We start from the raw sequence: 25,926 nt of genomic DNA, 5'->3' as shown, positions 1-25,926 counted from the left end.
GTGTACCACTCGGCCACCCCTTACCCTGGAGCATAGGGGCTTAGATGACTGGGAGGCTCTGTTCCATTCAGCACAGCTCCCTGTCTATCTGATGATTGCCGTTTTGGCAGGCCAACCACTGTTGTTCCTAGAAAGGCTATAAGGGGACCTGGCTGTGCTTCCCACACAACTCTCCTTGCGAGTGAGCGTCCTGTGACAGTCTCTTGACTGCCTCGTTTCTCTGTTGTTGTTGAGTTTTGGCTTGTTAGTGGTATGCGGTAATAACATGTCCCATAACTAACGATCTACATGCCCCCCCCCCCTATTTTTTCTCTCTCTCTTCCTTCCTTCCTTCAATCCTCCCTCTCTTTCTTTCTCTAACCAGTGGACTCTCTAACCTACATTCTTGCCACTATCGACATTCATATCAATGGTCTCTGGTCAAACCCACCATCCCCCTCTCTATCCCCTCACTCACTTTTCCTCCACTTCTTTCCCATTCTGCTTAGCTCTCTATCTTCAGAGCTGCTTACGAGGCCAGACAGTCAGCCCCTTATGGAGCCAAATAAAGTCAAGCTTAATGCTTAATGGAGATAACCATGTTCACTACGAAAGAGCCTCTGCAATGTGTTTGTGCGTGTGTGTGTGCACGTGTATGTGCATGTGACAGTATACAAAAACATTGTACAAAATCAATTAAGGCAGCTGTAACTACAAGCATTCCTACAGATTATAAAGGATATGTTTTCTTCACGCTGAATTGACCCAGTGTGTCATTACACACCATACCGTTCCACAATGATTACAACCCTATCTTCATGCCCTTCATACTGTGTTAGTATGAATCCATGTTGGAGTTACCTTCACTGAAAAGAGCTATAGGAGTAAGCTCTGCTGAGGAGTCCCACCCTAGAAAAAACCCACCCCTCCCTTCACCCCTCAGCCTCAGCCCCCTCGCAGATAGAGGGCTTTTGTTCTGCATCTAATGTTTTCATTAGGAAACTGGGCGCAACCGAGGGAGAGAGAGTGAGTGCAGGGCAAAGAGTGAGGGAGGAGAGCGAGAGAGAGACAGAGAGAGGGAAGGAAAAAACTGCATACAGTCTAGATTAGCATTCAAGAGATTGTTGGCCACTGAATACACTGAGTATTTCTTTCTCTCTTTCTTTCTTCCCCATATTTCTCTCATTGCAAGCACCAGTTACAGACTCTACTCTTACCCTCCAGCTCCTCTCCTCCGCCATGACCCGCCCCTCCACCATCTCACTGGGACTTCTGCTCCTCCTCATTGGCTACACAGCAGCAGGTAAGATATGTGATTGGGTGTGGCTGGGGTTAGAGGTCATGGGGGAAAGGGCAGGGGGCACAGCAGATGTGTAAACAACCCATAAATAGATGTGTGGTTCACTCTGTTAGATTCTGTTCTAAGTTGTTTGATAGAAGTGCTATTTTCGAAGTGACTTTGTATCAATGTGACTATGCAGTGGACATTAATAGTTATTTGTGCTTAGTAAATAGCTGCAAATCATTTTTGAAACAATGTGATGTCTAACCTTACATGAATTGGAGATCTTTCCACTGTAAAATGGGCTTGCTCTTCAAGGAATATCCATCTTTGTCATTCAGGATCTGTCAATGAGCATATAGGTTCAGGATGTGTGTGTGCGTGGGTGATGGTTGGATGAACATGTGTGTGAGTGTGTGTGTGCATGATATATATATATATATATATATATATATATATATATATATATATATATTTTACAGTACCAGTCAAAAGTTTGGACACACCTATTAATTCAAGGGTTTTTCTTAATTTTTTACTATTTTCTACCTTGTAGAATAATAGTGAAGACATCAAAACTATGAAATAACACATATTGAATCATGTAGTAACCAAAAAAGTGTTAAAAAATCTAAATATATCTTAGATTTTAGATTCTTCAAAGTAGCCACCCTTTGCCTTGATGACAGCTTTGCACACTCTTGGCATTCTCTCAACCAGCTTCACCTGGAACGCTTTTCCAACAGTCTTGAAGGAGTTCCTACATATGCTGAGCACTTGTGGGGTGCATTTCCTTCACTCTGCGGTCCAACTCATCCCAAAGCATCTCAATTGGTTAGAGGTCAGGTGATTGTGGAGGCCTGGTTGAGAGAATGGCAAGAGTGTGCAAAGCTGTCATCAAGGCAAGGGGGGGCTATTTGAAGAATCTCAAATATAAAATATATTTTGATTTGTTTAACATTTTTTTGGTTACTACATGATTCCATATGTGTTATTTCATAGTTTTGATGTCTTCACTACTATTCTACATTGTAAAATATAGTAAAAATTGAATGAGTAGGTGTGTCCAAACGTTTGACTGGTACTGTATATATATATATATATATATATATATATATATATATATATATATATATATAGAGAGAGAGAGAGAGAGAGAGAGAGAGAGAGAGAGAGAGGGAGAAAGAGCGATTATACTCATGTAGCGGGTGATTTGGACGGAATCAGGCGCAGGAGGGTAAATCACAGAATAAAGATTTATTCGGCAGATACAGCGGTACGCAGCAACGCGTAAAACACTACAGTGAGGTATAACGGCGCACTGGAGAAAAACAAAACACAGGTGAATATCCCAGCGATACAATACAATAAAGCTCCACATGCTATCGTCATCCCCACATGAAAACAATCACACACAAAGACATGTGGGGGCAGAGGGAATACTTATACAGGTACCAGGTGTGTGTAAAAACAAGACAAAACAAATGGAATGATGAGATGAGGGGCGGCAGTGGCTAGAAGGCCCGTGACAACGAGCGCCGAAGCCTGCCTGAACAAGGAGAGGAGGCAGCTTCGGAGGAAGTCGTGACAACTCATGAGGTTAAAACATCTGTTTCTTATTTTATTTTATATGCAGCATTGACCTTTCTCCATGTACTACTCATCAGTATTTTTTTTTTTACAAAAATCTTCCATTTAATCCTTATATGTCCAATGTTTGTCTATCATTCCAATCTTGTTTACTGCTCAAACTGACTTCCAAAGAAAAAAAAAAACTCCATATCCTACTCTTCAAGGGTTTATGAGAAACCAGGGATGATTGGGCTTGAGTGTGACTTCATACACAAGGAATGGCCAACTACGGCACCAACACATGGAACCACACACTAGTTCTTGCTCTCTCTGCCAACCCAATATTGATCCAGGAAATACTCTGGAGATATGACTCACAGCTTGTTAGTCTCTTTTCCATGCGTAAACTCTGGTTTGTGGGACCACTGGTGTTGTGTATTAACTGACCTAATTCTCTGGCTCAGGCTGTACTCTTCATTATTTACTCCACTGCACATCTCGCCCTGTCTCCTGTGGCCAGCACAAACACACATGCGAACATGAACACCCCACAGAGACACAGACACACAGAGACAGGCAAACACACACATACACACACCATCTTCCAACCCTGTCTCCCAGGGCGGAGTGTGTTAGATCAGACTCTTGTGGGCTGCTGTGTTTTCCTTTCCTATGGCCTGTTTCCTCTGAGTGTGTGGGTCAGTATTTCTCCTGGTGCAGCTGTGATAGAATACACACATGAGTGTGCACTTCATCAGGCATGTCATCATCTGCCTCATCTGCATTTGTCCAACACATACACTACCAGTCCAAAGTTTGGACACACCTACTCAATCAAGGGTTTTTCTTTATTTGTACAATGTTTTACATTGTAGAATAATAGTGAAGACATCAAAACTATGAAATAACACATGTAGAATCATGTAGTAACCAAAAAAGTGTTAAACAAATCAAAATATATTTTATATTTGAGATTCTTCAAATAGCCACCCTTTGCCTTGATGACAGCTTTGCACAATCTTGGCATTCTCTCAACCAGCTTCATGAGGTAGTCACCTGGAATGCATTGTTAAAAGTTAATTTGTGAAATTTCTTTCCTTCTTAATGCATTTGAGACAATCAGTTGTGTTGTGACAAGGTAGGGGTGGTATACAGAAGATAGCCCTATTTGGTAAAATACCAAATTCATATTATGGCAAGAACAGCTCAAATAAGCAAAGAGAAATGACAGTCCATCATTACTTTAAGACATGAAGGTCAGTCAATACGGAACATTTCAAGAACTTTTAAAGTTTCTTCATGTGCAGTCGCAAAAACCATCAAGCGCTATGATGAAACTGGCTCTCATGAGGACCACCACAGGAATGGAAGACCCAGAGTTACCTCTGCTGCAGAGGATAAGTTCATTAGAGTTACCAGCCTCAGAAATTGCAGCCCAAATAAATGCTTCACAGAGTTCAAGTCACAGACACATCTCAACATCAACTGTTTAGAGGGGACTGTGTGAATCAGACCTTCATGGTCGAATTGCTGCAAAGAAACCACTACTAAAGGACACCAATAAGAAGAAGAGAACTGCTTGGGCCAAGAAACACGAGCAATGGACATTAGACCGGTGGAAATGTGTCCTTTGGTCTGGAATCCAAATTGGAGATTTTTGGTTCCAACTGTCTTTGTGAGATGCGGTGTGGGTGAACGGATGATCTCCGCATGTGTAGTTCCCACCGTAAAGCATGGAGGAGGAGTTGTGATGGTGTGGGGGTGCTTTGCTGGTGACACTGTCTGTGATTTATTTAGAATTCAAGGCATACTAAACCAGCATGGCTACCACAGCATTCTGCAGCGATATGCCATCCCATCTGGTTTGCACTTAGTGGGACTATCATTTGTTTTTCAACAGGACAATGACCCAACACACCTCCAGGCTGTGTAAGGGCTATTTTACCAAGAAGGAGAGTGATGGAGTGCTGCATCAGATGACCTGGCCTCCACAATCCCCTGACCTCAACACAATTGAGATGGTTTGGGATGAGTCAGACGCAGAGTGAAGGAAAAGCAGCTAACAAGTGCTAAGCATATGTGGGAACTCCTTCAAGACTGTTTGAAAAGCATTCCAGGTGAAGCTGGTTGAGAGAATGGCAAGAGTGTGCAAAGCTGTCATCAAGGCAAGGGGGGGCTATTTGAATAATATCACATATAAAATATATTTTGATTTGTTTAACACTTTTTGGGTTACTACATGATTCCTTATGTGTTATTTCATAGTTTTGATGTCTTCACTGTTATTCTACAATGTAGAAAATAGTAAAAATCAAGAAAAACCTTTGAATGAGTAGGTGTGTCCAAACTTTTGACTGATACTGTACACAAACACACACACACACACACACACACACACACACACACACACACACACACACACACACACACACACACACACACACACACACACACACACACACCAGTGGTGTAGCACAGTTTCCCTGAAAAACTGTTGCAGTGGACAGAGAGAAACATTTGCAGTTTTATATGTAGAGATCCTATTAAATTACTATCATTCTAATTCTAATTCTAATTATATGGTTTTATAGCTAATCTCATGCTATTTTACACAGCCATGAGGCTGGGATAAGATATTGCAGTTTAAAATCTAATTGCCTGCAATAAAAAAATGAATCATGGCTTATGATGTGTTCACGGCTTTTGACATTATCGATCATAGTCTGCTGATGGAAAAACATATGTGTTATGGCTTTACACCCCCTGCTATATTGTGGATAAAGAGTTACCTGTCTAACAGAACACAGAGGGTATTCTTTAATGGAAGCCTCTCCAACATAATCCAGGTTGAATCAGGTATTCCCCAGGGCAGCTGTCTAGGCCCCTTACTTTTTCTAATCTTTACTAATGACATGCCACAGGCTTTGAGTAAAGCCAGTGTGTCTATGTATGCGGATGACTCAACACTATACACGTCATCTACTACAGCGAGTGAAATCACTGCAACACTTAACAAAGAGCTGCAGTTAGTTTCAGAATGAGTGGCAAGGAATAAGTTAGTCCTAAATATTTCAAAAAGTAAAAGCATTGTATTTGGGACAAATCATTCACTAATCCCTAAACCTCAACTAAATATTGTAGTAAATTATGTGGAAATTGAGCAGGTTGAGGTGACTAAACTGCTTGGAGTAACCCTGGATTGTAAACTGTCATGGTCAAAACATGTGTATACAACAGTAGCTAAAATGGGGAGATGTCTGTCCATAAGAAAGGGCTGCTCTGCCTTTTTAACAACACTATCAACAAGGCAGGTCCTACAGGCTCTAGTTTTGTCGCACCTGGACTACTGTTCAGTCGTGTGGTAAGGTGCCACAAAGCTGGACCTCGAAAAATTACAATTGGCTCTGAACAGTGCAGCACGGCTGGCACTTAAATGTACACGGAGAGCTAACATTAATAATATGTATGTAAATCTCTCATGGCTCAGAGTGGAGGAGAGATTGACTTCATCACTACTTGTTTTTGTAAGAAGTGTTGTCATGCTGAATGCACCAAGGTGTCTGTTTAAACTACTAGCACACAGCTCAGTCAATTCACAATCCCCAAGTCAACAGGGAGGCGCATAGTACTACATAGAGCCATGGCTACATGGAACTCTATTCCACATCAGGTAATTGATGCAAGCAGTAGTATCAGAAAAATGATAAAAATACACCTTATGGAACAGCGGGGACTGTGAAGAGACACACACACACAGGCACAGACACACATGATAAGACACACACTCTACACACACGTACACATGGATTTTTTATTGTAGATATGTGATAGTAGAGTAGTGGCCTGAGGGAACACACTTAATGTGTTGTGAAAAGTGTTATGAAATGTTATGTAATGGAATATTGTAAAGTGTATATAACTGCCTTAATGTTGCTGGACCCCAGGAAGAGTAGCTGCTGCCCCTCCGTGGGACCCCAAAGCTTTTTTTAAGGGGGGGCTTTGGGGTGGTGCGGGGTGGTGTGCTACGCCAGTGACACACACACTCACTTCCCTGACAAGCTTTACCTGCAGTGTTAGGGTATTTTGGTTCCCCTCCATGTTGATAACCAAACCAGAGCAGCACAGGCTGTTTAAACTGACAGAGCAGGGAATTCTGGCATTCAACAGCAAACCACTATGTTCAGGTTACATACAGTGGGGAAAAAAAGTATTTAGTCAGCCACCAATTGTGCAAGTTCTCCCACTTAAAAAGATGAGAGAGGCCTGTAATTTTCATCATAGGTACACGTCAACTATGACAGACAAAATGAGAAAAAAAATTCCAGAAAATCACATTGTAGGATTTTTTATGAATTTATTGGCATATGATGGTGGAAAATAAGTATTTGGTCAATAACAAAAGTTTCTCAATACTTTGTTATATACCCTTTGTTGGCAATGACACAGGTCAAACGTTTTCTGTAAGTCTTCACAAGGTTTTCATACACTGTTGCTGGTATTTTGGCCCATTCCTCCATGCAGATCTCCTCTAGAGCAGTGTGTCACGGTTTACTAAGCCAGAACCCAGAAGCAGACCAGGACAAGGTAAGTTGAAACAAAAGGTGAGTGTTTATTTAATACATCCACGAGTGAGGCTGAATAATCCAGGGAACAGAGCGGGTGGCGTGGATGGGTTGTTGAGGGTGCAGTGGTAGGTCCAGTAATGGCTCGGCAGCCGCCGACCATCAGGCAGAGGTTGGGTGAAGGTTCCGGATGAGTGACTGCAAATGGAACAAAACGGAGGTAAGTATACAACAAGCAAACAAGGTGCAAAACAACAAAGCTAACGCTATAAGCTCTAAGGCTGATCCTCTGATAAACATACTGTTCATGGCTAACGATCCGGCAGGGAATGGATGTTAGGACAGAGCCTAAGAAGGGTGATGATCAGGACCAGGTGTGCAGATTGCTGATGGGATGCAGGTGCGGAAATCAAGAGAGCTCCCGCCTAGCAACGTTGCCCGGCAACCAGGCAGGGAGCGTTCCAGAACCCTCGGGAAACTGGAGATCCCGAGCAGAAAACCACTAACACAGACAGGAGCCGACTCAGACTGCAGGGTTCGTTACAGTACCCCCCCTCCGACGAACGCCACCGGGCGGACTCCCGGAGCGCCAGGATGGAGGCGGTAGAAGTCACGAATGAGGTCAGCATCTAGGATCTGTCGCCGCGGAATCCAACTCCTCTCTTCAGGACCATACCCCTCCCAGTCCACGAGATACTGGAAACCCCCGGCCCCGCCGTCTGGAATCCATGATGCGTCGCACCGTGTAGGCAGGACCACCTCCGATCATCCGAGGAGGAGGAGGAGGAGGCGGAGGAGGCAACAGAGGACTGAGGAGAACAGGCTTGAGGCAGGAGACATGAAAGGTGGGATGGACTCTGAGCGTTCTCGGTAGTTTGAGTCGAACTGCAACCGGATTGATCACTTTCTCCACCACAAACGGACCAATGAACTTCGGTGACAACTTCCTAGACTCAGTCCGTAAAGGAAGATCCCGTGTGGCCAACCAGACCCTATCTCCGATGGTATAGGTGGGAGCGGGAATCCGCGACGATTCGCCTGGAGCTGATACCGGTCCGAAACTCTAAGGAGTGCCTTTCTGGCCCGATGCCAGGTCCGGTGGCAACGACGAATATGGGCCTGAACCGAGGGCACTGAGAGCTCCTTCTCCTGAGAAGGGAACAAGGGAGGTTGGTAGCCATACAGGCACTGGAAGGGAGACATCCCAGTGGCAGATGTAGGGGAGAGTATTGTGGGCATACTCAACCCAAGGCAACTGAGAGACCCAGGAGGTGGGGTTGGAGGAGACAAGGCAGCGTAGCGTGGATTCCATCTTCTGGTTGGCTCTCTCCGCCTGACCATTAGATTGGGGGTGAAAACCAGATGTGAGACTGACTGTAGCTCCAATGGCCAAACAGAAGGACTTCCAGACAGCAGAGGTAAACTGAGGACCACGGTCGGAAACGATATCACTGGGCAAACCGTGGACCCTGAAAACCTCCCTAACCAGGATCTCGGACGTCTCCGAGGCAGAGGGAAGCTTGGCAATTGGCACAAAGTGGGCGAACTTGCTGAATCTGTCCACGATAGTCAGAACGACCGTGTTCCCCTCAGAAGAGGGCAACCCAGTGACAAAGTCCAGGGCCAGATGCGACCATGGTCGCCGGGGAATAGGAAGGGGGTGAAGTAGTCCAGAGCTGGGCCGATTGGTACTCTTATTCTGCGCACACACTGGACAGGCAGCAACAAAACCCCGAGTATCCTCGGCCATGGCAGGCCACCAAAAAGCGTCTGCGAAGAAACGCCATCGTCCGAGCCACGCCAGGGTGACAAGCCATCTTGCTGGCGTGGGACCATTTGAGGACAGCAGGACGAACCGACTCAGGCACAAACAACCGACCGGGTGGACCGTTACCGGGACCGGGCTGCGTCCGAAGGGCCGCCATCACCTCCTCCTCAATCTTCCACATAACTGCTCCCACGACGCAGTTCCGGGGAGAATCGTCTCGGTCTTGGACCCACTCTCTTCCGTCTTGGAGAACATCCGGGACAAGGCGTCCGCCTTGCCGTTCTTAGATCCAGGTCGGAACGTCAGGGAAAAATTGAATCGTCCGAAAAACAACGCCCACCTGGCCTGACGGGGAGTTGAGACGTCTAGCCGATTGCACGTAAGCAAGATTCTTGTGGTCAGTCCAGACAATAAACGGTTGCTCCGCCCCCTCCAACCAGTGGCGCCACTCCTCCAAGGCAAGTTTCACCGCGAGAAGCTCCCGGTTACCCACATCGTAGTTCCTCTCCGCAGGCGAAAGGCGACGAGAGTAGTAGGCGCAGGGATGGAGTTTACTGTCCGTGGAGCATCGCTGCGACATGATGGCGCCAACTCCCACATCAGACGCGTCCCACTTCAACGCACGAACTGACGGGCCGTGTCCGGTTGAGAGAGAATCGGTGCGTTGGTGAATCGCCTCTTCAAATCCAGAAACGCTCGATCCGCCTCCGGATTCCACTTGAAGGTTCTGATACTGGAAGTCAAGGCAGTTAACGGAGCGGCCACACGGCTGTAATCCCGGATGAATCTGCGGTAGAAATTCGCAAACCCCAAAAATCTCTGGAGCTGCAATCTCGTACCGGGCTGGGCCCATTCCAGAACCGCTCTAACCTTCTCCTGGTCCATCCTAATCTCTCCCCTGGAGATGATGTACCCGAGGAAGGATGTCGTGTGGGCGTGAAACTCGCACTTCTCGGCCTTCACGAACAGGCGATTCTCCAACAATCGCTGCAGAACCTGCCGGACATGCTGGACGTGGTCGGAAGGTTCCTTCGAGAAGATCAGAATGTCATCCAGGTAAACAAACACAAAGAGACCGATCATATCTCTCAGGACGTCGTTCACCATACTCTGGAATACCGCTGGAGCATTGGTCAGTCCAAACGGCATCACCTGATACTCGAAGTGACCCATCGGTGTATTGAAACCCGTCAACCACTCGTCCCCCTCTCTGATCCGGACCATGTGATACGCATTGCGTAGGTCTAGCTTGGTGAACACCGTAGCACCCTGTAAGGAGTCGAAGGCAGAGCTCATCAAGGGCAGAGGATACTTGTTCTTGACCGTGATGTCATTCAACCCCCGATAATCAATACACGGTCGAAGAGAGCCATCCTTCTTACCCACAAAGAAGAATCCTGCCCCCAGGGGGTGATGACGAGGGACGAACGAGACCAGCAGCTAGGGACTCCTTGATGTAGGTCTCCAAAGCCTCACGTTCAGGTCGGGAGATACTGTATAACCTTCCCTTGGGGTAGACGGCTCCAGGGAACAGGTTGATGGCACAATCATATGGTCGGTGGGGGAGGGAGTGACAGAGCCTTCTGCTTACTGAACACTTCCCCCAAATCGTGATATGTCTCGGGAACCAGGGACAAATCTGGGGGTTTAGCCTCAATCACCTGACTGGGAACCGAATGGGGACAGGCAGTCTTGAGACAGTTAGCATGACAATCAAGGCTCCAACTCGTTACCTTGCCCGTCACCCAATCGAACGTGGGATTGTGTTCCTTCAGCCAGGGGTATCCAAGGACCAGAGGAACATGGGAAGACGGCAGAATGAAGAATGAAATCATCTCCGAATGATTCCCCGACAACAGCATCTTAACCGGTTCAGTCCTCATCGTGATACGTGCCAGACTACTGCCGTTCAGAGTGGTCGCTTCAATGGCTTCCGGCAATTGCTCCTTGGAAAGCCCCAGCTGTTCCACCAACTCGGCATCAAGAAAGCTTCCATCGGCACCTGAATCGATAAAAGCGTTAATCGCTAAGCTCTGATTCCTGTTCATAAGGGTAGCCGGAAACAGGGTCTGACAGAGGTATTGAGAGGTCGAAACTGGCTCGCTAAAAGTCCTCCCAACTTTAGCGAGCCGCGCAGTTTGACGACCGCCGGGAACAAGTGGCGAGGTAATGTCCCGAACCACCACAGTAGAGGCAACAGTTAGTCCTACGTCTGAGTTGGCGTTCCTCCTTGGTTAACCCGTGCCGCCCTACTTGCATGGGTTCAGAATCGGGAGACAGGACCTCTCCACTAATCCTGTGTGGTGGACGATGATCGACGTATTCTGGTCCAATCCCCGACCCGACTGGAACCTGAGAAGCTGATCGATTGGACGGAACCCATTGCTTCTCCCTCCTTCGCTCTCGGACTCGATTATCCACCCGAATAGACAAGGCTACCAAGCTGTCCAGGTCACTAGGCTCCGGATAGGAGATCAACTCATCCTTGAGCTGCTCCGACAGACCCTGGTAAAAGGCCGCTTGCAGAGACTCCTCATTCCACCCACTCTCCACAGCCAACGTCTTGAACTCGATCACGAAGTCGGCCACGCTGCGAGTTCCTTGGCGAAGCGAAAACAGGCGCCTAGCTGCGTCCCTCCCTCGGACGGAATGGTCGAAGAGCTTCCTCATCTCGGCCGTGAAGCCCTGGTATGAAGCCATGCAGGGGTCCTGTCGTTCCCAAACGGCTGAAGCCCACTCCAGCGCTCGACCACGCAGCAACTCAATCACAAAGGCTATCCTAGCCTTGTCTGTGGCATAAGAGTAGGGCTGTAGATCGAACACTAACCCACACTGCATAAGGAAAGAACGGCATCTTCCCAGCTCCCCTCATATTTATCCGGCGTCGGAACCTTGGGCTCACGGAAGGACACAGCTCCAGAAGCGGCAGGCGAGATGGGTGAAACCGGTAGTGGATCCTCCACCGGAAACTTGCGCTGGTTCTGGACCTCCGTCAGACCGGTAGAAAGGTTCCGAACTGCCAACGCGATCTCCTGTAGCTCCGTGCTATGATGGCCCAACATCTTCTCCTGCTGGGTAATGGCATGGCGAACAGAGTCCAGGTCCGCTGGGTTCATTACTGGCCGGATCGTTCTGTCACGGTTTACTAAGCCAGAACCCAGAAGCAGACCAGGACAAGGTAAGTTGAAACAAAAGGTGAGTGTTTATTTAATACATCCACGAGTGAGGCTGAATAATCCAGGGAACAGAGCGGGTGGCGTGGATGGGTTGTTGAGGGTGCAGTGGTAGGTCCAGTAATGGCTCGGCAGCCGCCGACCATCAGGCAGAGGTTGGGTGAAGGTTCCGGATGAGTGACTGCAAATGGAACAAAACGGAGGTAAGTATACAACAAGCAAACAAGGTGCAAAACAACAAAGCTAACGCTATAAGCTCTAAGGCTGATCCTCTGATAAACATACTGTTCATGGCTAACGATCCGGCAGGGAATGGATGTTAGGACAGAGCCTAAGAAGGGTGATGATCAGGACCAGGTGTGCAGATTGCTGATGGGATGCAGGTGCGGAAATCAAGAGAGCTCCCGCCTAGCAACGTTGCCCGGCAACCAGGCAGGGAGCGTTCCAGAACCCTCGGGAAACTGGAGATCCCGAGCAGAAAACCACTAACACAGACAGGAGCCGACTCAGACTGCAGGGTTCGTTACACAGTGATGTTTTGGGGCTGTCGCTGGGCAACACAGACTTTCAACTCCCTCCAAAGATTTTCTATGGGGTTGAGATCTGGAGACTGGCTAGGCCACTCCAGGACCTTGAAATGCTTCTTACGAAGCCACTCCTTCGTTGCCCGGGCGGTGTGTTTGGGATCATTGTCATGCTGAAAGACCCAGCCACGTTTCATCTTCAATGCCCTTGCTGATGGAAGGAGGATTTCACTCAAAATCTCACGATACATGGCTCCATTCATTCTTTTCTTTACACGGATTAGTCGTCCTGGTCCCTTTGCAGAAAAACAGCCCCAAAGCATGATGTTTCCAACCCCATGCTTCACAGTAGGTATGGTGTTCTTTGGATGCAACTCAGCATTCTTTGTCCTCCAAACATGACGAGTTGAGTTTTTACCAAAAAGTTATATTTTGGTTTCATCTGACCGTATGACATTCTCCCAATCCTCTTCTGGATCATCCAAATGCACTTCAGACGGGCCTGGACATGTACTGGCTTAAGCAGGGGGACACGTCTCGCACTGCAGGATTTGAGTCCCTGGCGGCGTAGTGTGTTACTGATGGTAGGATTTGTTACTTTGGTCCCAGCTCTCTGCAGGTCATTCACTAGGTCCCCCCGTGTGGTTCTGGGATTTTTGCTCACCGTTCTTGTGATCATTTTGACCCCACGGGGTGAGATGTTGCGTGGAGCCCCAGATCGAGGGAGATTATCAGTGGTCTTGTATGTCTTCCATTTCCTAATAATTGCTCCCACAGTTGATTTCTTCAAACCAAGCTGCTTACCTATTGCAGATTCAGTCTTCCCAGCCTGGTGCAGGTCTACAATTTTGTTTTTGGTGTCCTTTGACAGCTCTTTGGTCTTGGCCATTGTGGAGTTTGGAGTGTGACTGTTTGAGGTTGTGGACAGGTGTCTTTTATACTGATAACAAGTTCAAACAGGTGCCATTAATACAGGTAACGAGTGGAGGACAGAGGAGCCTCTTAAAGAAGAAGTTACAGGTCTGTGAGAGCCAGAAATCTTGCTTGTTTGTAGGTGACCAAATACTTATTTTCCACCATAATTTGCAAATAAATTCATTAAAAATCCTACAATGGGATTTTCTGGATTTTTTTTTCTCAATTTGTCTGTCATAGTTGACGTGTACCTATGATGAAAATTACAGGCCTCTCTCATCTTTTTAAGTGGGAGAACTTGCACAATTGGTGGCTGACTAAATACTTTTTTTCCCCACTGTACACTGGATAACTATAGAACTGAGACAGCATCCACTGTGTGTGTGTGTGTATGTTCACTGTGTGTGTGCGTTTCTTTGTGTGTGCGCAAATGTACATGCGATCACGTGCTAAATATGCATCTTTCACAGATTGTGATCAATTGATGTTCACATGTGACACGTCTTCCTAACAAAAAAAGTCCTTAACTATTGTAGTTTGCCAACTGGCTCATACACCCAGATTAATTTCATTTACTGAAAGTTAAGGGTCCATATGTCTGTAGTACTGATGCAGAGACACCTGGTATGTTTGTCCATTGAGAGAAATCTAAAGAGGAGCTCTATCTTACATTCATCCTTTGGGTTTCCTTGGCTTTAGTCCTGGATATGATCTGTTGTGTTGTAATGGAGCTTATAAAATTGTACCGCGGGATAGCTCCATAAAAACAGCACAACTGGTAATCCATGGCTGCTATTCACAGGGCACTGGAGGACAGTCATGACGCCGGAAAATGTGTGTTAATTTTTTTGACAGGCAGGGAATAGACAACTATAAATATGAGGCCAAATTAAACCCTCAATAGACTGCTATATATCAGAGAGGAAGAGGCAAAGCGAGAGGGTTTACTCCACCTAAAATCTGTCCACGTTCAGCAGGTCATTAGTTATTAAGCAAGAGAGCAGTTTTTGTATGGGGGGCAAGGAGAATTTAGTCAAGATAAAAATGTATTGCTATTTTGATACGTGAGGCATATTTGATCTAATAGAAGTTCCGTAATGCTTAGGTTGTTACGAGTGTACTGATAGAAGTGTGATGCACGTGACATCACGGCAACTTTCAGAAAAAACACTTTACTTCGGAGTTGTCCCTTTTTGAAATTCGAGACGGTCTATGCATATTCATGAGGCTAGCATAGCATCTCACTTTTACATTTTAGTCATTTAGCAGACGCTCTTATCCAGAGCGACTTACAGTTAGTGCATACATTTTCATACTGGCCCCCCATGGGAAACGAACCCACAACCCTGGCGTTGCAAGCGCCATGCTCTACCAACTGAGCTACAGGGGACTACCTGCCATTGAATACAGGCGGTTGACGTCAACAACCATCATCAAATGTTAAAAAAAGAATTCAAATAACAAGATGTATCTACCAATCCAAAGAGAGTAAAAGGTGAGAGCTTGAGAGCTTGCCGTTCCGTTAGGTGGACTACTAATCCCATTGTTAGGGAGGAGACATAGGCATCTCGTCATTATATCCAGTATCTCTGTATACAGTATACAGTATGTTGTATGTAACTGTCTTTGTCTTGTGTTTGTAATACCCTTTAGCGTGCACATAATGTCACAAATTAACTTTACCTAAGGGCCTGGGACAATATATAGTAAGTAAGAAATGTCTAGCTTAAAGACCTATGTTAAACAGTTCTGTGATGTCATGGAAACCAGATGCAACAGGAAGTGTGGCTGAAGAGAATAGAAAGGACACCATGCAATAGATTATGCATGGTCTATGCTCCACGAATCATTAAGAAGAAGCTTGTCTTCACAGACATACGGACCACACATCCCAGCCACATTCATCACATCCATCGGCAGAGACCAGAGCTTCAGCTCACAGACAAAATAGGGGGCTCTTAAAAAGGGGGTGGGTGGTTAATTGGAACCATGAAACCTGGATGGCAAAGAGAAAAAGCTGGTGGAACAATGTATATGGAGGTTTCTTCACCACACCCAACCCATAAAGGTTCAAGGTTGATTCAAAGTGTGACCGCCTCACGGTTCACATCCAGACAAAGGGTTGTATCAAAGCTATGCCATTTCTTGTAGTAGACTACTTAGCCTAAAGGTGTACAGGTAAAACACAGGCAGGGATGCTGCTCCTTAATGCTTACCCTGGATCAGCAGCATCTCCTCTAAACAAACTGGTTCACGTCCTGGTGAGAGTGAGGGTGAACTGATCCCAGCTCAGTTTGTGGCAGCGCAATGTCAACAGAATGGCATGTGGTCAGGGGTTGTGGTGAACTGGATGGCTGGGCTGCAGGCTGCCTGCAGAGCAGAGCTGTAGAGGTAAAAGAAAACACTTGGAACGGGCTGTGAACCAGTCAGAGGGAGAGCGAGAGAGAGAGAGGAAGGAGCAGGAGAGGAGACAAGGAAGACTTGTTTTGGTGACCTTTAGCGATTAGCTGGATGAAGATGTATAATGGAACTCAAGCTGTGGATAGAGATAGTAGACAGAAATACACAGGCCTAGGGAGGATTTGAGAATTTTGCTGTGCTGGGTATTGGGGTCCATACATACTACAATGTGTCCTATAGTCTAGGCTGTATGTAGGATACTAAGATATTGTAATGTAAAGATAACGTGTGTTGATAAAGTCAGAAATACAGTTAGAAATCATTTTTTATCGTATGGAAAATCATGCCTTCTGCTTTATGTTTTCCATCAGGACCTGAGTCTGAGCTCCAACCCAGAGCTGTTCGGTCAAGTGCCTGTCAGGACCACAGTGCTCTTCATGACAGACTGGATGTAGTGGAGAAGGTAGAGTAAGAAGCAATGCTTTTCACTGTCTCTTTCTGTCACACTATAACAAAATAATATGATGGTGTTATAAAGCCTTCATAAACCCTTTATCCCTTTAACTGTCTCTTCTTGAAAAACATGTTGAAAAAATTATTTGACCTTACATTCCTATTACTAATAACTCAAATAAGAACTAGAAATATATATTTTTCAACTTTATGTTTAATTTGTAAATTACAGAGCTCTACCAGGTGGTTGAGAAGTCACATTAGAATGGCAATTTGCATAGAATTGTTACTCATCTAAAAAATAGAACATAAATTACTTAGGCCTGCTTCAATGGCTTTCATAAGTAGGTAAGCATTGTTAAATGAGGACTGATGTCAAATTTGAACACATTATGGTAATTTTGTGTGTCCAAAGATGAATATTCAATTACATTGAAATTCATGTGTTTTCAGGTAGTGTACAGTGCAATATCCCCTAAAATGGTTTTCTTGAATTTGAAATGATCTAGGTCAGGGATGGCCAACTAGCGGCCCCCCTTTTGTAGGCCCACAGATCAATTTCCCCAAAAAATTCAATTAAAATTAGGAACACAGTCAGTGTCTCAACTTACTGTTGAGAGTTAGAATAGTAGATACACAATGCATTTTGAAATTTGGTTGTGCATCAGCAGTTTTTCTCTTGTTATGTCAGTCACTGACAGTCACTGAATTAGCCCATGCCATCTAAACATTTTTTAGATTGGTAAATTCGTCTAGCCAGCTATCTACAGTGAGGGAAAAAAGTATTTGATCCCCTGCTGATTTTGTACGTTTGCCCACTGACAAAGAAATGATCAGTCTATAATTTTAATGGTAGGTTTATTTGAACAGTGAGAGACAGAATAACAACAAAAAAATCCAGAAAAAAACGCATGAAAAAAAGGTTATAAATTGATTTGCATTTTAATGAGGGAAATAAGTATTTGACCCCCTCTGAATCAGAAAGATTTCTGGCTCCCAGGTGTCTTTTATACAGGTAACGAGCCTAGATTAGGAGCACACTCTTAAAGGGAGTGCTCCTAATCTTAGCTTGTTACCTGTATAAAAGACACCTGTCCACAGAAGCAATCAATCAATCAGATTCCAAACTCTCCACCATGGCCAAGACCAAAGAGCTCTCCAAGGATGTCAGGGACAAGATTGTAGACCTACACAAGGCTGGAATGGGCTACAAGACCATCGCCAAGCAGCTTGGTGAGAAGGTGACAACAGTTGGTGCGATTATTCGCAAATGGAAGAAACACAAAATAACTGTCAATCTCCCTCGGCCTGGGGCTCCATGCAAGATCTCACCTCGTGGAGTTGCAATGATCATGAGAACGGTGAGGAATCAGCCCAGAACTACACGGGAGGATCTTGTCAATGATCTCAAGGCAGCTGGGACCATAGTCACCAAGAAAACAATTGGTAACACACTACGCCGTGAAGGACTGAAATCCTGCAGCGCCCGCAAGGTCCCCCTGCTCAAGAAAGCACATATACAGGGCCGTCTGAAGTTTGCCAATGAACATCTGAATGATTCAGAGGAGAACTGGGTGAAAGTGTTGTGGTCAGATGAGACCAAAATCGAGCTCTTTGGCATCAACTCAACTCGCCGTGTTTGGAGGAGGAGGAATGCTGCCTATGACCCCAAGAACACCATCCCCACCGTCAAACATGGAGGTGGAAACATTATGCTAAGGGGGTGTTTTTCTGCTAAGGGGACAGGACAACTTCACTGCATCAAAGGGATGATGGACGGGGCCATGTACCATCAAATCTTGGATGAGAACCTCCTTCCCTCAGCCAGGACATTGAAAATGGGTCGTGGATGGGTATTCCAGCATGACAATGACCCAAAACACACGGCCAAGGTAACAAAGGAGTGGCTCAAGAAGAAGCACATTAAGGTCCTGGAGTGGCCTAGCCAGTCTCCAGACCTTAATCCCAAAGAAAATCTGTGGAGGGAGTTGAAGGTTCGAGTTGCCAAATGTCAGCCTCGAAACCGTAATGACTTGGAGAAGATCTGCAAAGAGGAGTGGAACAAAATCCCTCCTGAGATGTGTGCAAACCTGGAGGCCAAATACAAGAAACGTCTGACCTCTGTGATTGCCAACAAGGGTTTTGCCACCAAGTACTAAGTCATGTTTTGCAGAGGGGTCAAATACTTATTTCCCTCATTAAAATGCAAATCATTTTTTACATGCGTTTTTCAGGATTTTTTTGTTGTTATTCTGTCTCTCACTGTTCAAATAAACCTACCATTAAAATTATAGACTGGTCATGTCTTTGTCAGTGGGCAAACGTACAAAATTAGCAGGGGATCAAATACTTTTTTCCCTCACTGTATATACTTTGCTTCAAGTGTAACCTCTCTTTCTTTGTATCTCTCACACACAAATAAATCTAGCCTTATTTAGTTTCACATTTCCGAATTTCCAGGGCAGACATTCCATCATCCAAGGAATTTGGGAGATTTCCCAGTGGTGTGTAACATTACTACTTTGTATCAACCAAAAAAAAATTTGATGGTGACACCAAAAGAATCTGCACGATTTCCTTTAAAGGAAATGTTTTTTGTACTAACAATGCCCATCCAAACTACTCAGCAGTGGAATTCACTCAGTCACACAAAAAATCCTCTTTGGTTCACACCGCCCAGGGAGTATTGCTGTTGAGTGAGTATTGAGTGCGTCTGAGGAGAACCTATTCCCTAGCTATTCTATACTGTAGGTCATGGTTTCATAAACCATCGGTTGGGACCCAAAGTGGGTCCCGGGCATGTGATATGTGGGTCGTGAGTTATGAGAATACATCTAAAATAACAGACAATTTCTTCTTAATTTGGGTTGTTGGAGGACGATTTGGGTGATGGGAGGACGGTCAATTTTTCATTTGGGTCTCGAGCTGAAGAAGTTTCAGAACCCCTGCTCTAGGTGTTTGTGTAGAATAGTTAAAACAATTTTATACCACAGCATTGTTGAATACTCATTTCTGATTGGCTAGAAGGGCATTCTAGAATGGACATTAAAACCAGATAACGGGACAGTTGGAAAATATATCAGGACAGTTGGAAAATATATCGGGACACCTTGCAATCATGACGCAATATGTGCCTACACATGCAGACCGTACTTCCTACAAAGTTACATCAAGCTAAACCAACAACTACACAAACTGAAATTGAATACATTGTAAACGCAGGTCCTCAAATGGCAGCTTCATTAAATAGTACCCGCAAAACACCAGTCTCAACGTCAACAGTGAAGAGGCGACTCCGGGATGCTGACCTTCTAGGCAGAGTTGCAAAGAAAAAGCCATAACTCTGCCTAGAAGGTCAGCATCCCGGAGTCGCCTCTTCACTGTTGACGTTGAGACTGGTGTTTTGCGGTACTATTTAATGAAACTGCCAGTTGAGGACCTGTGAGGCGTCTGTTTCTCAAACTAGACACTCTAATGTATTTGTCCTCTTGCTCAGTTGTGCACTGCGGCCTCCCACTCCTCTTTCTATTCTGGTTAGAGCCAGTTTGCGCTGTTCTGTGAAGGGAGTAGTACACAGCGTTGTACGAGATCTTCAGTTTCTTGGCAATTTCTCGCATGGAATAGCCTTAATTTCTCAGAACAAGAATAGACTGACGAGTTTCAGAAGAAAGTTCTTTGTTTCTGGCCATTTCGAGCCTGTAATCAAACCCACAATTGCTGATGCTCCAGATACTCAACTAGTCTCAAGAAGGCCAGTTTTATTGCTTCTTTAATCAGCACAACAGTTTTCAGCTGTGCTAACATAATTACAAAAGTGTTTTCTAATGATCAATTAGCCTTTTAAAATGATAAACTTGGATTAGCAAACACAACGTGCTATTGGAACACAGGACTGATGGTTGCTGATAATGGGCCTCTGTACGCCTATGTAGATATTCCATTAAAAATCAGCCGTTTCCAGCTACAATAGCCATTTACAACAACAAATATTTTAGCTTTATTTAACTGCCATGCAAGTCAGTTAAGAACAAATTCTTATTTACAATGACGGCCTACGCTGGGCCAATTGTGCGCCGCCCTATGGGACACCCAATCATGGCCGGTTGTGATACAGCCTGGAATCAAACCAGGGGGTCTGTAGTGACGCCTCAAGCACTGAGATGCAGTGCCTTAGACTGCTGCGCCACTCTGGAGCCCAATGTCTACACTGTATTTCTGATCAATTTGATGTTATTTTAATGGACAAAAAAAAATTTTCTTTCGAAAACAAGGACATTTCTAAGTGACCCCAAACTTTTGAACGGTAGTGTACTATGCGTTTTTGCGGCTTCACTTGAAGAAACTTTCAAAGTTCTTGAAATTGTCTGGATTGACTGACCTTCATGTCTTAAAGTAATGATGGACTGTCGTTTCTCTTTGCTTATTTGAGCTGATCTTGCCATAATATGGACTTGGTCTTTTACCAAATAGGGCTATCTTCTGTATACCCCCCTACCTTGTCACAACACAACTGATTGGCTGAAACACATTAAGACGGAAGTAAATTCCACAAATGTACTTTTAAGAAGGCACACCTGTTAATTTAAATGCATTCCAGGTGACTTCCTCATGAAGCTGGTTGAGAGAATGCCAAGAGTGTGCAAAGCTGTCATTAAGGCAAATGGTGGCTATTTGAAGAATCTCAAATATAAATCTATTTTGATTTGTTTAACACTTATTTGGTTAATACATGATTCCATATGTGTTATTTCATAGTTTTGATGTCTTCACTATTATCGTGGTCCTCTGTAGCTCAGCTGGTAGAGCACGGCGCTTGTAACGCCAAGGTAGTGGGTTCGATCCCCAGGACCACCCATACACAAAAATGTATGCACGCACAACTGTAAGTCGCTTTGGATAAAAGTGTCTGCTAAATGGCATATTATTATTATTCTACAATGTAGAAAATAGTAAAAAATAAAGAAAAACCCTAGAATGAGTAGGTGTGTCCAAACTTTTGACTGGTAGTGTAAGTATTTAGACCCTTTACTCAGTACTTTGTTGAAGCACCTTTGGCAGCGATACTTCTTCCATACTTCCATACTTCTCTGCAGATCCTCTCAAGCTCTTTCAGGTTGGATGGGGACCATTGTTGCACAGCTATTTTCAGGTCTTTCCAGAGATGTTCGATTGGGTTCAAGTCTGGGCTCTGGCTGAGCCACTCAAGGACATTCAGAGACTTGTCCCGAAGCCACTCCTGCGTTGTCTTGGCTGTGTGCTTAGGGTCGTTGTCCTGTTGAAAGGTGAACCTTCACCCCAGTCTGAGGTCCTGAGCGCTCTGGAGCAGGTTTTCACCAAGGATCTCTCTGTACTTTGCTCCGTTCATCTTTCCCTCGATCCTGACTAGTCTCCCAGTCGCTGCTGCTGAAAAACATCCCCACAGCATGATGCTGCCACCACCATGCACCATGGTCCTCTGTAGCTCAGCTGGTAGAGCACGGTGCTTGTAACGCCAAGGTAGTGGGTTCAATCCCTGGGACCACCCATACACAAAAAAAAATTATGCACGCATGACTGTAAGTCGCTTTGGATAAAAGCGTCTGCTAAATGGCTTATTATTTGGACTTGGTCTTTTACCAAATAGGGCTATTTTCTGTATACCACACCTACCTTGTCACAACACAACTGATTGGCTGAAACGCATTAAGAAGGAAAGAAATTCCACAAATTAACTTTTAACAAGGCACACCTGTTAATTGAAATGCATTCCAGGTGACTACCTCATGAAGCTGGATGAGAAAATGCCAAGAGTGTGCAAAGCTGTCATCAAGGCAAAGGGTGGCTATTTGAAGAATATAAAATATAAAATATGTTTTGATTTGTTTAACACTTTTTTGGTTACTACATGATTCCATTTGTGTTATTTCATAGTTTTGATGTCTTCACTATTATTCTACAATGTAGAAAATAGTAAAAATAAAGAAAACCCCTGGAATGAGTAGGTGTGTCCAAACTTTTGACTGGTACTGTATCCAAATGAATGTCAATAGAAAACAACTACTTTTCTGCATTTCGTGTTTTTATATTGACATTTCTTTCTATATATCCATAACAATTATGCTGATTCATGATTTCGACTGGGTGAGAAAAGCTGCCAGCCTATCTGTCTCGTCCCGACTCCTGACACGTTCATTACCATAGGACAGCTGGAGCTCGAATTTCAGTATTGAAACAATGTTGCAAATGTCGGAGAGACAGACAGCAAGGTTATTACAGATATCCACTGTTGAAAACCAAATGCTAGTCTAAAAGAAATGGGAGATAATGTCTAGATGCTTTTTACAGTGAAATCTAGTATATAAATTACCTGGCTGAGCTGACGAGACAGTGGATTGCGCAGTCAGATGCAACAGAGTAAATAGGGATTTCAACGTAATAGATTTTGCCGGTGGTAACTTGTGGAATAGACACCCGCTGCAACGCGGTTTCAAACAATCAGCATCCAGGATTAAACCCACCCGTTATATAATTCCTTATAACGTACGGTATATTTGCACAGTAGAATTCAATGGTTATAGTTAATTCTTACATTCTATGTTTGAGCTGCTCTTGAAAGCAAAAGTCGAATTGAAAACATTATTGGCATTGTTGAATTTGATTTTCATAATGGCAAGCTAGGACTGATGGTTTGGTTAGCTAAACTGGTTCCCACTGTCGCTATCTAGTAAACTTGGTAGCTACTTCAGTGAATGTTGAACACATTTTTCCTGGCAAATGAACACATTTCTAGCGGCAAATGTGTTGAGTTATAGTCACAGTCACGACCTTTTATAAGCAAATTAATAATTTTGCTTACAATACTATAAGCACACATCTACAGGTAGAAAAAAAAAAAAACATTATATACAGTGAGGGAAAAAAGTATTTGATCCCCTGCTGATTTTGTACGTTTGCCCACTGACAAAGACATGATCAGTCTATAATTTTAATGGTAGGTTTATTTGAACAGTGAGAGACAGAATAACAACAAAAAAATCCAGAAAAACGCATGTCAAAAATGTTATAAATTGATTTGCATTTTAATGAGGGAAATAAGTATTTGACCCCTCTGCAAAACATGACTTAGTACTTGGTGGCAAAACCCTTGTTGGCAATCACAGAGGTCAGACGTTTCTTGTAGGTGGCCACCAGGTTTGCACACATCTCAGGAGGGATTTTGTTCCACTCCTCTTTGCAGATCTTCTCCAAGTCATTAAGGTTTCGAGGCTGACATTTGGCAGCTCGAACGTTCAGCTCCCTCCACAGATTTTCTATGGGATTAAGGTCTGGAGACTGGCTAGGCCACTCCAGGACCTTAATGTGCTTCTTCTTGAGCCACTCCTTTGTTGCCTTGGCCATGTGTTTTGGGTCATTGTCATGCTGGAATACCCATCCACAACCCATTTTCAATGCCCTGGCTGAGGGAAGGAGGTTCTCACCCAAGATTTGACGGTACATGGCCCCGTCCATCGTCCCTTTGATGCGGTGAAGTTGTCCTGTCCCCTTAGCGGAAAAACACCCCCAAAGCATAATGTTTCCACCTCCATGTTTGACGGTGGGGATGGTGTTCTTGGGGTCATAGGCAGCATTCCTCCTCCTCCAAACACGGCGAGTTGAGTTGATGCCAAAGAGCTCGATTTTGGTCTCATCGGACCACAACACTTTCACCCAGTTCTCCTCTGAATCATTCAGATGTTCATTGGCAAACTTCAGACGGGCCTGTATATGTGCTTTCTTGAGCAGGGGGACCTTGCGTGCGCTGCAGGATTTCAGTCCTGAAAATTAAAATTATAGACTGATCATTTCTTTGTCAGTGGGCAAACGTACAAAATCAGCAGGGGATCAAATACTTTTTTCCCTCACTGTAAGGGATAATCAACTCGGGGCTCTATGCGTTCTCTGGAAAATAATGCAACTCTGTGGAAGGTCAGTTCCACTCCTCTAGCGTGTCGCGGAACACACCTTCCACTTAGTTCATTATTTTCCATAGAATGCATAGCCCCTCATTGATTATACCTTACATAACGGGGTTTTTTCTCTACCAGTAAATGTGTGCTTTTAGTATTGCTTTCTTTGGCAACTGTGGTATAAGCTGGATAGACAGCTTAAACAAATGCAACGGAATAAACTTAGCTGAACATAAAGAACGAACGACTGGGTCACGCCTAAAAATATCGAACTAATCTAACAAATGACTGGGTCACGTCTCTAGCAATCAAAAGATGAGAAAGTAGGAATTCGCTTATAAAAATGAAAATATCAGCGAAAAATACGTATTCCTACTGTGTGCTTTCATATTGTTTTCTTTGGCAACTGTGGTATAAGCGGGATAAACGCCTCCATTCTGTACATTACCTTGGAAAAATTAAGAACTCTGTGTCGTCCATTATTTCCAAGGCAACGTACAGAACGTCAGTTTATCCCTTACGTAATAGCTTCACCTTGATAGGCTACATAGAATTTTTGCCATATTTCTTACTATCCAATTCTTTCAGATCTGCACTCAGATGGGTCTAGGTTCTAGGGGTAGGACCTAGGAATCAATGTGAGTTGGGCTGATAATGACCCTGTCTGTCCCCTATATGTCCCCTGCAGCATGTAGAGGACACAGTCCAGAAGCTGGAGGCTGAGCTGTCTGTGCTGCTGGATGCCATAGAGGCCCCTGAGTGGAGCCCCCGGCTGGACACTGCTGGAAAACATGTGGTGGACATCCTGGATGGCCAGGGACTGGGAGAGGGGGGGGACTCCTGAGAGAGGACGAGAAGAGCGGAGATCTCTGTTGGGCGGCTATGCTACTTCACTCTGCCCTGATGAGGGTGCACCTGGCAAGGACAGACAATGAAAGACACTTTAATGTACAATCTTTGTTTTTCTGGAGTTGTAATTGTACACAAACTGTATAAAACAAGCCCTTTAATAAAGTAAACACAGGCTTAGTATGTATTCTGTGGTACAGTTGATAGATTCCGACACTAATTATTATTTGTCTGCATAATACACTCCTCTAATCCTCGGACACTCTCATTATTTCTCCCTTCTTAGACTAAACCTGAATCCCTACACACAAGGGTAACTGTGTCTCAGCCTCTCAGGATGTTTACAGTTCTAAACCATTGATACTATGGTTTTATCTAGTAATGTATTCTGTTCTGTGTGGGATTGTGTCCCTTTCCTGTCCCATGCCTCTGTTCCACCCCCTGGTGCCAGTTGAGAGCTACACATGCAGCACCAAGCCACAAGGTAGGCCGTGCCCTTTACCACAGATCAAGAATCAGGTTAT

The 25,926-nt window shown here is 44.7% G+C and overlaps 1 protein-coding gene across 1 annotated transcript; it reads left to right on the top strand.

Annotated features, from left to right (window-relative positions):
- Window positions 1–974: 974 nt before the first annotated feature.
- LOC121582720 (placenta-specific protein 9) lies at window positions 975–25,582 on the top strand. The gene is made up of 3 exons (XM_041898771.2): window positions 975–1,282; window positions 16,547–16,638; window positions 25,242–25,582. Exons 1-3 carry the CDS (start codon window positions 1,219–1,221, stop codon window positions 25,395–25,397), a joined length of 312 nt encoding a protein of 103 aa, XP_041754705.1. The 5' UTR covers window positions 975–1,218; the 3' UTR covers window positions 25,398–25,582.
- The last annotated feature ends 344 nt before the right edge of the window (window positions 25,583–25,926 follow it).

This window comes from Coregonus clupeaformis, chromosome 1 (genome assembly GCF_020615455.1).
Source record: "Coregonus clupeaformis isolate EN_2021a chromosome 1, ASM2061545v1, whole genome shotgun sequence".
Classification (NCBI taxonomy): Eukaryota; Metazoa; Chordata; class Actinopteri; order Salmoniformes; family Salmonidae; genus Coregonus; species Coregonus clupeaformis.
The sequence above is the reverse complement of the archived record's forward strand: the minus strand, read 5'-3'. Positions and strand labels throughout refer to the sequence as shown.

What these genes read in the sequence shown, in the direction of transcription:
- LOC121582720 (XM_041898771.2), top strand. Translation starts at nt 1,219, where the DNA reads ATGACCCGCCCCTCCACCATCTCACTGGGACTTCTGCTCCTCCTCATT. An exon ending in CATTGGCTACACAGCAGCAG is followed by an intron (nt 1,283 to 16,546) that starts GTAAGATATGTG and finishes GTTTTCCATCAG; the next exon opens with GACCTGAGTCTGAGCTCCAA. An exon ending in GACTGGATGTAGTGGAGAAG is followed by an intron (nt 16,639 to 25,241) that starts GTAGAGTAAGAA and finishes TGTCCCCTGCAG; the next exon opens with CATGTAGAGGACACAGTCCA.